At 42.4% G+C, this 18,858-nt stretch overlaps 2 protein-coding genes across 2 annotated transcripts in view; one reads left to right on the plus strand and one right to left on the minus strand.

The window, feature by feature from the left end:
• Positions 1–309: 309 nt before the first annotated feature.
• CTSL (cathepsin L) lies at positions 310–4,397 on the plus strand (the record flags this gene model as incomplete). The annotated part of the gene is made up of 6 exons (XM_008941544.1): positions 310–432; positions 514–669; positions 1,012–1,236; positions 2,741–2,909; positions 3,238–3,355; positions 4,191–4,397. Coding segments are annotated over 6 exons (891 nt in total), but the record flags the coding sequence as incomplete, so codon positions are not given.
• A 9,903-nt stretch (positions 4,398–14,300) lies between these two features.
• The window catches only part of FBP2 (fructose-1,6-bisphosphatase 2), a 20,275-nt gene continuing 15,717 nt past the window's right edge, over positions 14,301–18,858 (minus strand). Inside the window, exons 6-7 of the mRNA XM_008941543.1 lie at positions 16,569–16,688; positions 14,301–14,544 (exon numbers count right to left, since the gene is read on the minus strand). Coding sequence (XP_008939791.1) covers positions 14,350–14,544; positions 16,569–16,688 — 315 coding nt within the window. The 3' untranslated portion in view covers positions 14,301–14,349. The remainder of the gene's footprint in view (positions 14,545–16,568; positions 16,689–18,858) is intronic.

The raw sequence follows: 18,858 nt of genomic DNA on the forward strand, positions 1-18,858 counted from the left end.
GAGCCCCGCCGGGCCCAGCCCGCTGAGTCACGTTCGCTTTGTTTTGCAGCTGGCTACGGCCTGCGCTTGGGAAGGATAATCCCCCTTTCCCAGGTCCTGCCTCCGTGCTCGTGCAGACTCAGCTGCACCGTGCTCCTTGTTTTTGTTACGAGGGTGGCAAAAATGCCTCCTCTTGGGCAGTGGTCACACACCCCATTCGAGTACTCTGCAGATTTGCTGGAGTTTACAAGCCGTAGCAAAGCACGCTTTCATGCAGGTCAACTGTGTTTGTACTGCCTCCTTGAAGTGTCTTGTTTTCTGACCCCTCAGAGAGAGGAAGGCTGGAGGAGAGTGGTGTGGGAGAAGAACCTGAAAATGATTGAACTCCATAATCTGGATCACACATTAGGAAAACACAGCTACAAGTTGGGAATGAATCAGTTTGGAGACATGGTATGTACAGAGGTACAAAACGTGCAGTCCTAAGTGGTGGTGTGTAACAGACAGTGACTGCATGTCTTGAATTTTCTTCAGACAACTGAGGAGTTCAGACAACTGATGAATGGCTATGCGCACAAGAAGTCAGAAAGGAAGTACAGAGGAACCCAGTTTCTTGAGCCCAATTTCCTGGAAGCGCCACGATCAGTGGACTGGAGAGAGAAGGGATACGTAACTCCAGTTAAAGATCAGGTATTCTCTGATGGTGGATTTTTAACTGCTTACAGAACCAGCTTCCTGAACTTCCACAGAGGAAAATCACTGTGGGCTCATTTATTGACGTTTAATGTGAGCTTATTAGTTAAGTGCCATTTTGATGAACTTGCTATATGCACTTGGGAGGGAGTTTTTACAAGCTCTGTACTGAATGTGTTCGGAACTGAAAAAGCTGTAGTATGTTTACTTGTACAGGCTAGGAGCATGAAACCGAAGTTGGTCTTGTGGCTTTTGTTTTTCCTGTTTAGATAGGGTGTAAGGGAAGTAAAATTGCCTAATCTGTCTGGATTTGTAGCTTCTGATTTTTTCTTGCTTCAGGGTCAGTGTGGCTCTTGCTGGGCTTTCAGCACAACAGGAGCTCTGGAAGGCCAACACTTCAGAAAAACTGGGAAGCTTGTTTCACTGAGTGAACAGAATCTGGTGGACTGCTCTCGCCCTGAAGGGAATCAGGGCTGCAATGGTGGTCTCATGGACCAGGCTTTCCAGTATGTGCAGGATAATGGGGGAATTGATTCAGAGGAATCCTACCCGTACACTGCAAAGGTAAGTATAATGGCTGCATTTGTATTGTGGGTGTCACATCTTTTGTGTGGACAAACTATGTGTTGGCAAGCTCATACCTAGAAAGGAAAACAACTAAGCAGTAATCATTGCATCTGTTCTTTGTATTGCATCTTTCCTAAGAAACTTAGAATGGCTGCTAGCCCCAGTATGAATCACATACTGCACTGGCCTTTGAGGTCAAAATCTTAACAGACCAGTTGGAAAAACTAGAGCAAATATTTTTAATTCTCCCCCTCAGCTGCTGCCTTCCTGTCGGATCTCATGCCTCACCTTGTTTGACACACCAAACCAGGGCCCAGCTCTTCCCAAGAGCGCTACTCAGTTGTAGGGGTACAATTCAGTTTCCCATAACTGAGCTTAGGGATTTGGTGCCCATAGACCAGCTAATTGGGATTTGGTTTTTAGCAGTAGTTCTTGGCAGCAGTGCCTTAACTGCTATTGTGGATAAATAAGCATAAATGATGATAACGGGCAGACTTCTAAATCAGTACTCATGATCTACCAAAAGTTAGATACGAGAAGACAAATGAGTAGTAGTGAATTGGAATCATATGAGAGCCCATGGGTTTGGCTTTTCACTGCTTGGGGTTTTGCTAACTATAGAATACCTTTCCTTGCAGCTTATTTTGTGTTGAGCAGTATAGAAGCTTTTGGATTTGTTTGTGTTCACCTGTAATCTCATTTTTTTTCCTAATCTTGGCTTTTCCAGAGATCAGTTGATCATAGGAAGTGCCTAATTTGCTGAGTACAAAAAGTAAGCAACTGAGGTGTACTCTGGATTCCTTTAGTTAGGGGGAAGCAACTTAAGTAATATTTTACCACACAGGTAAGGGAGGGATGTGCTTACTTCAATCTGTTTCAATTTCATGTTGCCCAGTTTCTGAACTAGACCTCCCTTCTGTCATAAATTTCTGTGGCACCAACAATTCAGGCTTCATTGTAAAAAGATAATGTGAAGAAGCACACAATATTTCAATGCTGTATGTAGAGATATATAATACAAACGACTAACTTCCAAATAATTCTGTAGTTTTTTCAAATGATGACTAAAATTGTGGATTTTAAGAGCTTGTGCAATGAGCAGTTTCTGTAATTAATTGCTTTGTAATTAATGAATTCTTGGCTTTCTTCCATTGCCTGCTAATGCATTCTGAACTTCATTCCTCCCTGGAAAGACATTTGTCCTGCCCACCAAACGCGGCAGGATTCCAGGATGTGATGGTTGCTTGCATTCCAGTAAAGCTTTTATTTTGGGCCACACTGTCCTTTGGGGTTTTTGTACCTTTCAGAAACTCTAAACCATCTTCTGCCTTCTCCCTTTGCTCGTCATCTTTCAAAGCACTGTTGAAGCCTTGCTGTGGAGCTACTGGATCCTCTTCAGTCCTTTGTTTTCAAGGCAGAGTCACAGGATGTCTGGTCATCTGTGTGCTCACCTGTGTATTAAGTGGAGAACTGTGTAGTAACTAGGGCTTTCTTCACCTAGGATGATGAAGACTGTCGCTACAAGGCAGAGTACAATGCTGCTAATGACACTGGCTTTGTTGACATCCCTCAAGGACATGAAAGAGCTCTTATGAAAGCGGTAGCAGCTGTGGGTCCGGTGTCTGTTGCTATTGATGCAGGCCACTCCTCATTCCAGTTCTATCAGTCAGGTGGGTATTTGTTAGCAACTTGCATGCAGAGAACTCTTTTGAACACACTGTATTCATCACCCTTCAGTTTAAGTAAAAACCCAACAGCTATGATCGTGTGGCACAGGACATAACCAGGACTCGCTTGAATTCTCTTCCAGATTCTCTGCAGTTTGTACTTCTCTTGCGTATGTGTGTACATGTTGCTCAGTTTCTGCCATGATGCACCTCATTTGTGACTTTTCTTTGGCTTTTGAGGCCTTGCAGCATTTAATTTGAAATGCACAAAGCTGCTGTTGAGCCTTTCTTGGAGGGGAGCTTGTTTACAGATGAACTTATGCCTCTGCAGGTATCTACTATGAACCAGACTGCAGCAGCGAAGACCTGGACCATGGTGTTCTGGTTGTAGGTTATGGATTTGAGGGGGAAGATGTAGATGGGAAGAAATACTGGATTGTTAAGAACAGGTAAGATTTCTTTCTGTGCATTGTACACTTTGGAGGTGGGGGAGCATGGAAGGTAGTTCAACACTTTTAGGGCTGGGGAGACAACAGTAATTAAAACCTGCCTGGAAAATCTGGAGACTGTTCTCATATTGCGTTGTATGACAGAAGTTAAACCTGACTCGTGCTGCTGTCAGCCTCATAAAGTAGGCCCAAATCAGCAAACTCATTGTGCTGCTTTCTCAGTTAATTCAAGGCAGCTAAGTACTGGAACAGGCCAGGAAGCTAGTAAATGTTAAAGTGGTAGAGCAGAGTGGAGCAGGAGTAGAGCAAGTTTGGGGTGGGGGGCAATAGATTTTTTTTGTTTTTCTTGTGGAACCAGAGCACTTCTTGCTTGAGTGAAATAGGGTAACACTTGAATTTTAAAGTTCATTTTAAAGACTGGATGTCTCCTAGGTTGGAGGAAGAACAGTAAGTTAATGCCAAGGGGCATATCACATGAGGTTGTCACATGTTGTCAGCACTACTGGGCCACCACCTTCAAATACTGCTTGCAGTCTTGGTCTTCCCTTTAAAGTTGTCTGGGAAGAGTGTCTGAGCTTCAGGCACCTGTAGTCCAGGATTGCACACCAAGGTGTCTGCCTAGTAAGAGCATGGCTGCACCCTGTGTTCCTGTGGGCTTGGGGTGCATCTTCTCTAACATGTTCCATTGCCGGAAAACACATTTGTTTGGCTGCGACTATGTTTTTTTCTCCACAAATGTGGTAAGCAGCAGTGTTTGGTTTAAGCACTTATGGGAGTGGGGTAGTAAATAAGTCACTTCTGATTACGAAAACAAAACCTTTACTTCTGTTTTCAGCTGGGGTGAGAAGTGGGGTGACAAAGGATACATCTACATGGCCAAGGACAGGAAGAACCACTGTGGGATAGCAACAGCTGCTAGCTATCCACTTGTATAATTTGAAGACTGAACATTTCAGTGCAAGAGGGGATTTTAAACTGAATGGCCAAACCAATATTTGCACATGTGGTAGGCTTGTATCCTTCAAAAGAAAAAATCAGATTTATAAACTTTTGAAGTATGTTTTACATGTTGGTGATATGCCACTTGGTTTAAATTAATGTAAATGTTGGTATGTAAACAGCTTGTAATATTGCTGGCTTTTGACTGCTTAATCTAATAGATTCTTCTTTGTATTTTTCCTTTTTTTTTAAAATTGCTATGTGCCTCAAGGCTTACTTTTTAAATAAACAGTTAAATTCCAGTGTATACAGATGACTTGGCTTTTTGGTATTTTTTTTTTTTTTTTACTTGGGTCTTTGATCGAACAGGTGTCCTAAGTCGTACTACTAACTGAAGCCACTATGCATGCCTCTTTTCATCAGCTACTAAGAGGCAAGCCTGTCTGGGAAAGTCCAACAGCTGTTATAAAATGGAGTATAGTATTTGTGACAACATAACTTAAGATGGGAGGTGGTAAAATGCATTTATCCATTTAAGTAGAAATGACTGGAAACCTGACTCATTCTTTGAAGCTACTTGCTTCCTAGAACATCTGTAAGTTAATTTTGGCTTAGTCTTGTGACCCAGAGAAGGTAGTATGTCTGGTTCTGTACTTCATAACAAAGAGCTGCATCATGGAAAGTTGCATCGTATGTGCAGTGTCTGATCTCACTTAAATACCATTAATGTGTTTTTATGGCACCTTAAAGTACCACTTCTGTAGTTAGAGCAGTTGTCTCCTTTTGAGCATTACGGGATGCAGTGGGATCACCCGAAACACCTATACCTGAGCTGTTCATAGAGAAAGCTTGAGATATGTAGGGCAAGAAGGGTGAGGGAAGAGAGGGAGGAATGATATTCCCATGGAAAGTGAAGTTGGGCTACTGTTAACCCCTGGATACTGACTGAACTGTGGTGAGTTGCTCTGTGCCCTGTATCTGGCCTTCTCAGAGGACTTTCTTCTCAAGTATCTGTGCTTCTGGAACATGATTGCTAGCTGTCATATACTGTTGTTCAGATGTGTTTTGGGTGCCAGTTGTTCCTGCAGGGGAGGATGAATCTAAAACCACAAGTAGCTGTGGGTGGAAGGCCTGCCTTGTTTTTTGGGTGTGGACTCACCCCCTTTTACATTTGGGCTGGTGAGGAAGGAGGCTAGTTCTGCAGCTTAACCAGCACCAGTTCAGAATTTATGGACCTGTATGTTTATGCCCAGTATCTTCCTGAGTCCAATAGCCATGCACACAAGGGACAACTTGGACTACAAGTTATGAAAGCTGGATTTCCTTATTGTAAAGTACATCTTAAGCTTGTCTTTCACAAGCACTTTTGAAAGAAACTAGATGTGGTATCTAGAATAATCAAAACTTAACTACACTTCAGTTGTGCTTCTTAACCTGAATCACCTTACAAGTTTTTCTTACTTTTTTTCTGTTTAAAGAAGAGCCTCCCTCAGGCCAGTGAGTATTTAATAAGTCAGAGAGCAAAAATACTGGTTAGAATCTAGCTATTAGGTTGACTTGTTAAGTTTGTTATGAAAAGAATCCACACTGCTTGACAGAAGCTATGGAGGAAATGCATATGAAGCTCATCTGATGGTCCTCTGAAGGTTTATATTCAACAATAAATGGCTGTGGTCTGTACATTCAAAATGGGAGGCAAGATCGAAATGCCAGGGAAGGGATTGCATAAGCTTCTTACTCAGTATCTGTTTTTGATTCTTGCTGCCCTAGAACTGTGAGTGGATGGAGACCTGTCTCTCTAAACACTTTTTAATCCTGGAAGCTGACATTACTGTGAGCTTAGTCAAACTTAAAACGCTGCTGTTTTTCTATATTGATGAAAACAACTGGACAGAATATCTTGCTGAGTGAGACCAGTACAAAGCCTGACAGGACTTGACCTACTGCAAAAAAAAAAAAAAAGGCAGCAGGAAAAGGTGTTTGGTTACAAAGGCCAAGGTTAATAAAAGCTGCTGGGAAAGCAAGATATTTTTTTATGAACAGACAAGAAATGAAAAGGAAATAACTTTCCAAAGCTGCATGTACGTGAGTAGGAATGTAGTTCACAACAGAGGTATCAGCCTTGGACTTTTAGAAAAAAAATGTGATAATGCAGCTATTTGTAGCTGTTTGTATGCATTGAAACTTGCTGACTGTCCTGGCTGAACATCCTCTCTTCTGAGTGGAATAATCAAGAAGGGGGCAGGGTGAGGCAAGTCATGTGATAACTCAGTGTTTACACAGTCTTCTTAAATAACAGCTTCACCCAGAATTGCCTTACATGATGCTGTAAACATTAAAATTTTGCATAAGTTGCATTTTTGTCTTCCTAGTAGAAATTTCTAAGTCTGTTGCATTTCAAGAGTGACATTAATCTAGTTCTGTGACTCCACTGCAGCAGCCCTATCTTCAGCAGAGCTGTTCAGTTTACCTTAAAAGTACTATTACAAAGTAGCAAACAATTCTCTAATAGTATGTGCCCTGTTGGGGAAAGTGTCATCTCTCTTCAAAGACGTTCCTTTTTAAAGACACAACAAATGCATGTTATGCACTCACACAACTCCAGAGCTGTTCTCAAAAATGTTACAAGTCATTAAGGCTCTTGATGACTGCGTTTATATTTTTTTTTTCAGGCTTGCTTTGGTTTTATACTCCTGCAGATAGCTGAATTCCATTTATTTGCAAGATATGTTAAAGTTACTAATGCCCATGTATTGTCAGTAAAGCATCCTATTTGGACTGCCCTGGTTAGGCCCTGTCTAAATTACAGCTACTGTTATTGTTAATGGGGTTTTATGCATATCTGTACATATTACAGATGAGCTGCAGTTTCTGGCCATTAACCAACACTGAATTGAGCAAATGAGTGTGATAGCAGAAGCTGATGCTTGTGCTTTCCAACTCTTTGCACTTTATTAAGGTGTATGACAGATTGAGAGACCATTTTTAACTGCCCTTCACTCTTTTTATTGGGAAGTTATAGCAGGAAATGCTAAGAGGACTTAACTGCTATGCTGTTTTGGAGCAAGAGTTGTTTAGGAAGAAACCACTCATGGGGATGTTTTCTCTTATTCTGTAATCAGGGCTTTATCAAAACAGTGAAATTTCAGGGAAGTGTAAGCATGTGTAAAGCATTTGGAAGAAAAGATATAATCAGACACAAAATTTCATTCACAAAGACTCAATTCACAAAACTGAACCTAAATGATATTCAGTAAAGCTCACCTGAAAACACAAAGAGCCCAACCTGAAACTTCTCTCTGGGGAGGCGGGCGGTTGGCCCCATGCCGGGGACCTGATCAATGGATTGATTAATTTGGATATACTAGGGGCCTCAGAAGAAGCCACCTTCACTTGTGTTCACAGAGAATATGATTGCTTCATTTCTGCTTTTCATGCTGTGTTGCATGAAGATTTATTTTCCAGTATTCTTGAAATTTGGTTTCTGCAGCAGTTTTTGTTTCCACCATGCATGTGTCTGTTGAAGACCGACTGCCAGCCTTTGTGAGTAAAGGGGTGAAGAAACCATGAAGACAGGCATTTATAAAGTACATACTGAGTTCTTTTTAAAATGCTTCTTCCTTGTTCTGTTGATTTACAGTCCTCACCACCTCCTGGAGATCCAAAACCTACTTATGAATGAAATCTAATAGCTTTTCTCAATAAAGTGATGCTGGGAAACACCTTTTAGAAAGACCAAGATGTGTTGTCAGGTATGGTGGTGCAGCTCTGACACCTGTTTCCTGACCCTCTGCAGTCCTGGTTTGGGAAGAAGTGTTCAAAGATGGAGCAAAGTCAGAGAGTGAGCTATGGCCTTCCCAGCCACTTTCAGAAGACAGTTCCAGGTATGACTGGGTTTGTGAGGGCCTCCAGGGAAAGATCAGGGCTGGGGTGAGATCTCAGCAAGGAAGAGATGATTTTCCAGCCCGGTAAGGGTTGTTTGTCCATATGCTTAGTGACATCTGGTTCCTTTCAGACATTCATTGTAATTATCTTTGTGTTTCAGAGTTCTTTGTCTATGTTAATGTGTGTTACCCCAGGGTGAGGGTGGTTTAGGTGCGCTCACATAGAGTCCCACTAAGGGCTCTCTGAAGTTATTAAAGCTATTACTTTATGTACCTACAAGGGAAAATCACAGTCTTGGGAGCCACCATGGAAATATTTTAAGTTCTGGCTTTAATGATTATGTTGTTTTTTGTTTTTTTTTTTTAAATTACTAGTGTAAGCTTCCTGCTTAGCATGCATGCAGTGAAATAAAACTGCTTAAAATAAATGCTGGGCTGTTAGATGCCCAAACCAGCTTTGGGTGTCTGGGAAGCTGATGCTGAAACAGCATGTTGAGAACTCCTTGAGGCTGTAGCACATGTCTTGGAATACACTTGCTTTTACTTAAAATCCAAAAGTCAAATGAAATAAACGTGACTTCAGAGCTGCCAAGTCACAGGTGGTTTTTCTCATGTACAGGGGGAGTATATCTCTGAATGTACCTCTCTGACATGTCTGTTTATGAGGCTGGTAATAAATCATGGGGGAAAAGCCCACTAGATAGGGCTGCCCACGGAACTCTCAAAACATGTCATTGCTGTGTCTCCAGATGCCTCATTTTGCTAGATACGTGTATGGCCAAGCACACACCATGATCTTTTACCATAACAGCACTGCAGTGCAAGCATTGTTGATGCAAGTTCATCTCAGGAGCCCTCTTAGCATTCCTTCTGCTCAGCCATGTTTATTCATATTGCAGTTGGCTTTCCTCATTCAAGCATGAAGCACTGGCTGACAGCAGGGATTTTTTGGAATAGGAAATGTATGCTGAAAACATCAGCTGTGATGTGATATTGCATTGGCTTTTGGAGATTTATGATAATACTCTGCTGTGGTTGAAGCTTCTCGCTGTGTTTATATAGAAATTGCAATGCTTTGTGCATTTAAGGTTGAGAATAAAAGTTGCTGCTGTTTTGCTGTTAGTTGCTCACTAGCCACAGGAGGAGTTGGAGGCGACCTGTTGTTTTCTGGTTCAGCGCTGTTACGAGATTTGATCACGTTTCTGTCACGGTAGAACAGAGCTTTTCAGAAGCAAATTTTTGGTCACTGGAAGCCCATCAGGAATTGTTAGAAAATGTTATTTCAGTTGCAGTATTTCTAGATACATCAACAAGCTTTATAGTTCCACTTGGTTAGGTGCTGGTTAACCAAAAAGTGAGAGAACCTCCCTCCCTACCTAGTTTTTAATCTAAACTGGCACACAGCTGAGGAGTGGGAGAGGAAAAAAGCCAAAAGCAGTGAGGCTGCCTGCCAGAGCTGATTAGCAGCTTTGCATGCACATCTGAGAGAAGGCTAGCCTTCTTTGGCTTTGTCTTCTCCTGTTTCTTTCTTTTCTGGGGTGGAGCTTTGACAGAGCTAAAAGGCAAACATCCTCATTCTTTTCTTTTATTGAGTTTAAATTTCATACCTGCGTTTGCCTGTGTGGCCCTTTCTCTTCCATTTACCCTCCATGCTTTCTTTTCAGTTCAGCAGTCTCCTTTTTCTCTTCCTGTGCTGGAATAACAAATCACGCTGAGTTGTTAAAAGAGGGAGAAAATTGTGCATGCAGGAACAGAACAGGAAGCTAGGTGACCAAAGGGGCGAAACACGGACAGTACCTCATCTGGTAAGTGAGCGCCGGGCACGATGGTGTCTCCGAGTTCGGCTTTTCACAGCACGTGATCCCAAGACCAGTGCTGCAGCAGCTGGGTGTGGAGAGAAGTTGGCTTCATTCTTTCCTGGGCATGTGCTGACAGTGCATTTGAGCTTAATGCTGAACTGATGAGACACGGGGCAATCACACCCTGAGCTGGGATTTGTCTGGCCTCGTGCAGCTGACCGAGTAATTGAGTGGGTGTTTCATCTCCTCCCAAGGCATCTCTTCAAAAGTGATAAAACATTCACCAGGTGATCTGCTCAGCAGCTGACAAGAACAGGTAGGCCAAGCTCCAGCAATCCACATGTTAGTATGTAGCTGTCCTGGCCAACAGCTTCTGCAGGCTGTCTCACCAAACTCCCTACGTAGATTGTAGTGGCCAGAACTGCAAAAGCTGCTACCAGAAGCCTGCTTGGCTCCTGATAAACAGGATCATGCAAAATCATGATGCACATCATTGCATCGGATGAGAGCAACCACCCAGGGCAGATCTCAGTGGGCAAACCTATCTGTGGGCAAACCCATCTACCTCCTGTGAAGGATTAAAATTAATTCAGTGGAATCAGACCACTCGTTTGGTTTGAGGTTTTTATTTTTCTGTTTTCTGAACCACATCTGTATTTGCAGAAAGCTGGGAACAAAACCTGGAAAGTGTATTCAGTAGCAATGCATGGGATTTGTGAGTATTGTCCACGACAACATAAACCCTAAGTGATAGGAATTTCCTCCTAAAAGCTTCTGGGCTTCGGTACCTCTAGGTAACCTTGTGCAGATCCTCTGTCTGTGTGTTCATTTTGTTCCCTGCTTTACCCACATTTGTGTCTTTGATATCTCTGGAAAACAGATACTTTTATCTTTACGGTCTTGCAGGAGTAAGTGATTTTTTTAATCCCTCTCTTCTGTTCCATAGGTACCAACAACCCTTTTCTCACAATGAGCCTAAGTGGGTAATATAATTTATGTAAACTAAGAGCACTTTCTTGTCCTCTGTCTGTAGTTAGCCAGAAGTATACTGCTTTCATTTTATAAACGAAGAAAAGCATTTCCTGATTTTTCCACATTTGATCTATTGCTTTAAACAGCATATCCACTTCAGATGGGTTTTTTCATGAGGGAAGGGTGATCTCCCCCTGCAGAGGGTTGGTGACCAGCTGCCTGCAGGGCTGGGCTGGCAGGGCAGCCATCTTGTGACTGCAGTCACAAGGCCAACTCTCTGCGGCTGGCTGTTCAGACTAACTCAACTTCTAGTCAAACTAATTAGTGAACGACTACTCATTTATTAGAGTCTGTTGGGGTTTCTGCGTTTTCTTCTGTTGTTGGATGCTATCAGGATTAGGTAATTTGCTTTTCTTTTACTTCTGAAATAGTTGCAAAGATGCCCTGAAATTGGAAATGAGAATTAGGTTTGGCAACAAGTAGGAAGTAAGTGTGTTATGAACAGTCATATTTGCTGTATACCTGGTACAATACAACTAGTTTACTTTCCTTTCCGTATTCTACTTCAGAAGTAATAGGAAATCAAGGTAGTGTTGGTTTATGTGTAATTTTCATGTCAAGGAACCATTAAACACTGGTGTACAAGGCACATGTATGAACTAATATTTAAACGTGTCTGTTCCTTCATGTACTTGATGTTTTCATGTATTTTCAATTTTGTGTCATGCTGATCAGTGACTGAGGAATAATATCAGGTGTCACCTTCTTCTGTAAGCAGAAACAGAGTCAGAGCACCTTCATTATGAGCACTGGTCAGTGCCAGCTTCCCTGCGTCTCCTGGCAGGGTTGGTTGCAGCTCATGGTGTGTCCTCTCTCACTGTTCCAGCCACTGAATACAGGCTGTGGATTCTTAAAGGGGAAAAAAAAAAAAAAAGGCTATGTTTTGTTTTCTCAGCTGTCTGAATGCCCTGGCACACCCTGGCAGCTGACCATGAAGGGAAGTTGTGGCTCTGTATTGCAAGGGCTTTTCAGGTGGTGACACACTGCTGCTTGTGACACAGAACTCTAAAGAAATGTCCTGAACTGGTATCATACTGGCCAAGGAAACTTTAAACTCTGTCCTCAGGCTTTAAGAAGGACTCTGTGGAGTCGTCTGGTTGCAGGGTTATGCTAGATGAACATATGAGTAGTTAGCTAGCAGGGAGCACAAAAGTGCTCAGGAAAAATGTAGGTGTAGTAGGTTAGAGTGGGACTCTGGCAAAGAAAACCCACAGTTTTCACTGAAGAAAGTAGCTGCTTTCTTAATCTGCATTTGAGGTTTGCATGGGTTGTTCATACAGCCAAAATACTGATCTCTGTGTAGATACCAGCCAGCCAGCAGCCCACAGACTGAGGGTTATCATCTAAGTATCAACATGATCTGTGGTGGTTTGTCAGCCTGGTGACCCTGTGCTACCTCCTCCACTAACAGGTGCTTCTGGTGCAAACTCAAGGGAAAAAAAAAAAAAAAGGGAAGGGTGGCAGCTGGGATTATATGCAGGTTTTGCTGTAAAATCATACCTGAATGATGGCAGCTCAGGTGCAGTTATGCTGGCACTAGGGCACTGAATGACTGACTCATCATGTTGACTGACACAATACATTGTTGACATCAACAGCTATTTGTGTTCTTATATGGAGATTGAGAGAGAGTGACTCTCTCTCTCTATATGCATAAAATACCTATATAAACATATATATGTACATTTACACTGTGTCCATGTTTTATTTGCTAGAAACAGATGTACTAGGTTTCACAGTTGTGAGTGCACAACTGCATTATGTAGTATGTAGCTGGCTATTACCTCAACCCTTGCAGTTCTTTCTGCTCCCTCTTCATTCTCCAGGATTTAAGTGTTACTTGTGATTTGCTGTTGATAGGAGAGGTTCCGGAAGCACATGATGAGGAACCGAGTAAACAAGTACACGCTGTACTTGCTGATCCTGGGCAGCTGTCACTGTTAGAGCTTTAAAGACTGCTAGATGAAGGCTTGCAGAAAGAGTACTTTGATACCTGAAGCAGTAGTGAAATCACATCCTGACCCCTGAGATAACAATAGCTAAGGGTAAATACCTGTCCTGTATAAATTTCTGTCTGCTTTTATTCAGCCTGCCTCTTTATGAATAGTAGAACGTAATTCTAAGTTTAAAAATAACCATTGGAGTTTCTTGGCAGGAGTTTTTTTAACCGCTATCTCTATCTTAATGTAATTCACTGTGTTTTGACACCACCATGGCTGGGGGCATGGAGCAGGGATAAAAATGAGCAGGTGGGGCAGGAGTTGCTTATGTCAAGGTGGCTGCCAAAAGAAATGTCCATGGAATGAGACAGGAGGGTGATAAAGGTATCAGGATGTTTAACACTTCAAGTGACCTAAAGCCCAGTTTTCACACCATTTTCACCTAACATGATCACACTTTTTTTTAATTAATATTTTTTTCTCTCATTGGCCAACGAACGCTTGCTAGTTTCAGAGATGATTGCCAATGTCCTTAGGAAGTGTCAAGTCTGGGATGTGGCTCTAGGACACCAACAAGAAAGGTGTGCTGTATATGAATGGCGCTATAAGTATTTAAAAGGGCAAGCTTCAATCCGAAATGAGAACCTTTCAAAGTGAAGGAAAACAGAGGCCTAGCTGTCGATTTGTGGTCATCTTCTGAGGCAGAGGACAATGGATAAACATGGAATAGGCATGATTTGAGTGTCAGACCCCTAGCAATAGTTGATTATCATTTTTGGCATGGAAGGTTACCTGTTTGTAGATAACACAAGATATTTCCCTGTTCTTATGGGAATTGAAATACTCTGACAACATTGGAGCCTTTTCTTCTTTATTAATTACCAAACACATATAATTTGGAGCTTAAAAACAGTTTCAGACAGCATGAGACTTTTGGGATTCTCGAGGCTGTCAAGGTAATGATCATCTGCAACAAAACTTCTGACAGAAAATCCAGATAATGGTGTTGCAAATGTTGACGTGAAAATCCTGTCTCAAACAATGCCAGCCATGTAATGTCATATGTAAAGCATTAGATGAAATGGGTCTGCTGACACCACCCACTTAATTTTCTTAATATTATGTAAAGTAAGTTGCTTCTGTTTAACAATCAGGCCTCTTTCTCTACATTTGCACTGCATAAATCAGAATTAAAGGGTTTTTACATTTGTCTGCGGGGAGAAATGAAATTCTTGTTTCTTTCCATTAGCCAGTCTCACTATTTTTTTTGTTTCCATCAAGTGGGATTTTCACTGAGAGATGAGTGCTACTTGCTAGAATCCACCCTCTTGAGAGGTACTTGCTACTTGCTTTTCCTGCAGGCTGAAGACAAATGAGCAAGTTCTGATGTGGAAAGGCCTTCAGCTGCTCTTCTGGTGTTTCTGTACACAAGCGAGGTATTCTTGCACATCGTCTGGAGACCCAAGGATAAGAGGGACTCTCTGGTGGATACTCTCAGGTTTCACATCCAACACTGCCTCAGTCCCTGTCGTTGCTATCCCACCTGCCTGCTCAATGATGAAAGCCATAGGATTGCACTCGTAGAGAAGTCGGAGCTAGAAAGGAAGAGGGGACACATGATTGCCTTTGGGGAAATTGCTTATGAGAACCTTTTGTGATTTTAGAAAATTTTGTACCAAACATCAGTTGGCCTAAGTAGCACTGTCTGTCAGCCCTCCTTCTTCCTTCTGCTCCTCTCACCTCCCTTAACACCTTCTGTTTGGAGGAAGACTGTTCTGACCCTGCATCACCCTGCATTTCCAAGCTGATGTACTGATGTGCAGCCACCAGTGAAGCTGGTAGTTTGTCAAAAGTGTCAAAACTAGCTGATGGGCCCAGAGACATTAGAAAAAAAAAGTTAAGCCAGTTAATTTGACAGTACTGGGAAAGAAAAGACAAAATCTCTTATGTACAGTCTTTATGTGTTACCTCAAAGCTTGGGGTAATCACACTGTGTTTGGTCAGGATATTTTGGAGTTTGAAATTCGATGCTCCAAGTTTCAAATTTCAGGATTCAATTGCTGCTTTTTGGAAATGTGAATAGATATTAGTGGCCTGAACTTATCCAGAGAGTGACTCTGTTTCCAGACATAACTGCAGTAATTATTAAAAGCAATTTTCCCTTCTGGTAACTCATGCAGAAATCTTAATTTCTATAAAATTATATAAGTACTTTGTACATTTGTTGTCCTGTTTCTAATCTTTCCTATTCCATGACAGTTTAACACAAACTTCAAACCAAAATGTTTAGTTTGAAGAGGCCAGTCAGAAAACTCACTTCTGTCAGACACAGCATATTCTTTTTTTGTCTTTTGCTCTGATACAGAAACAGATCCACACTATTTAATGGGGGGTGTTTTGGGGTTGTGAGTTTTTTGTGGGTTTGTTTGTTTGTTTGTTTGTTTTTTCCTGGGATACTTTGTCAAATATTTAAATCAAATTTCCCTGGATAAATGTGCAGACATTTTCTGTTGTGTTCTGAAGAGAGTTCTTTTCCTGTTCTCCTCACTGCACAGGCCACTTGAATATACTGCTGTTATAGTAAATACATGCTCACCAGGATGGAACCAGTAGTCCTTTGTCCCTAAAGAACTGTAGACACCAGCATGTTCTGGCAGCAGTGTGGTGGATGGAGCAAGTAGTTTTATGAGGGCAGACTCCCACACATATCAGCCAGGGATTAAAAAGAAACAAACTTGAACAGAAGTTTCTAGGCATGGCATTGATCAGGAAAGGTGGTCCTGGAGTCAGAACACCATGACCAAGTCTATTCTGCATTGATCCAATAGTTTCATAAGGATGACCTGCAGGTTACTAGTGGCCCACAGATCAGCTGTATAAACAAATCTCTTTTAAATCATATTTCAGCAGCTGAATAATAAGGTTATCTGATGCTGCAGGAGAAAAAGTGAAGTTTACTATGGTCTATGGCCCAGCAGATTCAGGGAAACACTGCGTTGCATTGCACTGCATTAAGTCACAGTGTATTTTGTACAGATGGCTAAATGGAAATCACCTTTTCCCAGAATACTGATCTCAGCATGCATGAAACTCACCTTCCACTGGCAGAGTTTTTTAGATCAGCTAGAAGAAGCTTATGTTTGCGGGGCTGGTGATAATAAGCTCAGTACCCTTGGGAAACATTAAGTAGTCAAACTCAGTTGTCTAACATTGGGCAAAACCCTTTCTGGAGTTCAGGGAAGCCCACCTGGACTCTAGTTGCCAGTGTAAAATGCAGAGGTCTTCTGAGGCCCATGTAGTATCTGCCAACTGTGTATAGTTATCTAGATGGGTTTCTATGATGCTGGGATGGTTCTCTTTAGAAAAATGAATAAACCCTTTGGGTGCACTGAAAACCATTTTAATAGTTTGCAATACAAAAGCACACAGGAAGATTTCTGGCCTGAACTGGCAATTCCCTAAATTTCTTGCCTCAGTTTGATTGCTGACCATCATATCCATTAAAAATTGTATGCAGGGGTGAAATGTTATTACCTGTTTATATATCTAAATTATTCCTTTACATCTCTGTGAAAAACAAAAGTATAAGGCTGACCAAAGAGTAAGACCAACAATTTACCTTTCCTTTAGGACTCTTCTGATTAGCAGGATACATAAAGATCCCACCATACATCAATGTGCGGTGAACATCAGCTACCATGGAGCCCACGTACCTGGCACCATATGGGGAACTGCCATCCTGAAAAACACAGAGCAAAGCATTATATCTGCTGGGCTAGACAGCCAGTGCCATCACAAAATGTAGGTTTGTTACCAAGCAGGAATCAAAGCTGCTTAAATCAGTGGCTGCTTATGAACACTGTAAATGCCTAAACCAGCCTGAAGCTTAGCCTTTTGTAACATGTAGTTGTTGTTTATGGGGTTCTAAAATAAGCACTTTAAAGAGCTGCATTCACAGTATGGAAATCAGGATGCCTATAATTTGAGCACATGATTTGGTATCAACCACCGACCTGTGAAAAACCAAATGCAGCCCACAGTGAGGGAAAACTGTCTTCGTATTAACAGAGCAAGGTACCCATTTGAGTCCTGATCCCTCACTGGTTCCAAACCCAGAACATGAGGAGGGATGTGACTTTTCACTGCCTGTCCAGATGGTTCCCAGAGGACTCCAGCTTTTACTTTCTAGCTCACTTGTCATGTTGTGAAATTTGTCATATCATTCATTCTGCCATTCAGTTTGGCAGATAGCAATTTGTTAATGAATGTAGTATTCCTTGCTCTCAGCTTAGAATTTCGAGGTCAATCTAGTGAGCACGATCAAGCAAGTATTCATATCAGTCTCAGGTTTGCTGGTCATAAAAATGGTGAGATAGGAAATACAGAAGACAAGAAAGGTGTCTTGCACAAATAGAAGGTTAGATACACCAAATAAGCTCCACCTGAGAAAATTTTGAGAGAAGGATGTTGTGGGTGACTAAATCAAAAGCTTCATAGAAGTGCAGATAGACAACAACCATTGCTCTTCCCTTGTCCACTGATCTAGTTACTCCATCACAGAAGACCACTAGGTTGGTCAGGCAGGACTTGCCCTTGGTGAAGCCATGCTGGCTGTCTCAAATCTCCTCCCTGTCCTCCAGGTGCCTTAGGATAGCTTCTAGGAGGATCTGTTCCATGATCTTCCCAGGCACACAAGTGAGGCTGACAGGTTGGTAGATCCTAAGAGCCTTCTTTCTACCCTTTTTAAAGAAGGCTGCAATGTTTCCCTTTTTCCAGTCACCAGGGATTTCATCTGGCTGCCAGGACTTTTCAAATATCATGGAGAGTGGCTTGGCAACTACATCAGCCAGTACGCTCAGGACTGACGGATGCTTCTTGTCAGGTCTCCTAGACTTATGTATGTTCAGGTCCCTCCAGTCGTCATGAACCTGATCCCACTCTTAGAGTGGGAGTGACTTTGCACCCCCAACCCCCGTCTTGTGGTCCATCAACTCAGCAGGTGTGAGAAGAGAGGTTGCCAGTGAAGACTGAGGCAAAAATGTTGTACTCACCTCAGGCTTTTCCTCATCTATTGTTACCAGCTTGTCAGTCTGGCTCACTGGGGGGATATGCTTTCTTTTACCTTCCTTTTCTGGTTGACCTACCCATAGAAACCCTTCTTATTATTCTTTGCATCTCTTGCCAAGTTCAGCTCCAGCTGCTCCTTAGTCTTCATGACCCCACCCCTACACAATCGCCTCTTCCCAGGAGACCTGTCCCTGCTTCCACTGCCTGTGCAGTTCCTTCTTGCCCTTTAGGTTGTCCAACAGGTCTCGACTTGACTGTGCTAGTCTCTTGCCTGCCTTGCCTGATCTCTTACCCCTGGGGACTGAGAGCTTTTCTTCTCTATGGAAAGCATCCTTAAATATCTGCTGGCTCTGCTCTGCTCCATTGTCCCTGAGTGCCATTTCCCAGGGCGTCCTACTGACTGCTTCCTTGAAGACCCGGGATTCTGCTTTCCTGAAATTCCAGGTCCTGACTATAATTCTCATCTGCCTCATACTCCTTAGGACTGTGAACTCCACCAGTGCATAGAATCCTAGAATGTCTGGGTTGGAAGGTACCACCAAAGGTCATCTAGTCCAAACCACCCGCCATAAGCAGGGACATTTCTAACTAGATCAAGCTACTCAAAGCTTCATCTAGCCTGATCTTGAATGTCTCCAGGGATGGGGCCTCTACCACCTGTCTAGGCAACCTATTCCAGGGGTCTATTACCCTCATATTGAAGAACTTTTTCCTAATGTCTAACCTGAATCTACCCTTTTCTAGCTTAAAGCCATTACCCCTCTTCCTGTCACTACAAACCCCTGTGAATAGTCCCTCCCGTGCTTTCCTGTAGGCCCCTCTCAGGTACTGGCAGGTGACTG

The sequence above is a fragment of the Merops nubicus genome, unplaced genomic scaffold (assembly GCF_000691845.1).
Source record: "Merops nubicus isolate BGI_N331 unplaced genomic scaffold, ASM69184v1 scaffold16885, whole genome shotgun sequence".
Classification (NCBI taxonomy): Eukaryota; Metazoa; Chordata; class Aves; order Coraciiformes; family Meropidae; genus Merops; species Merops nubicus.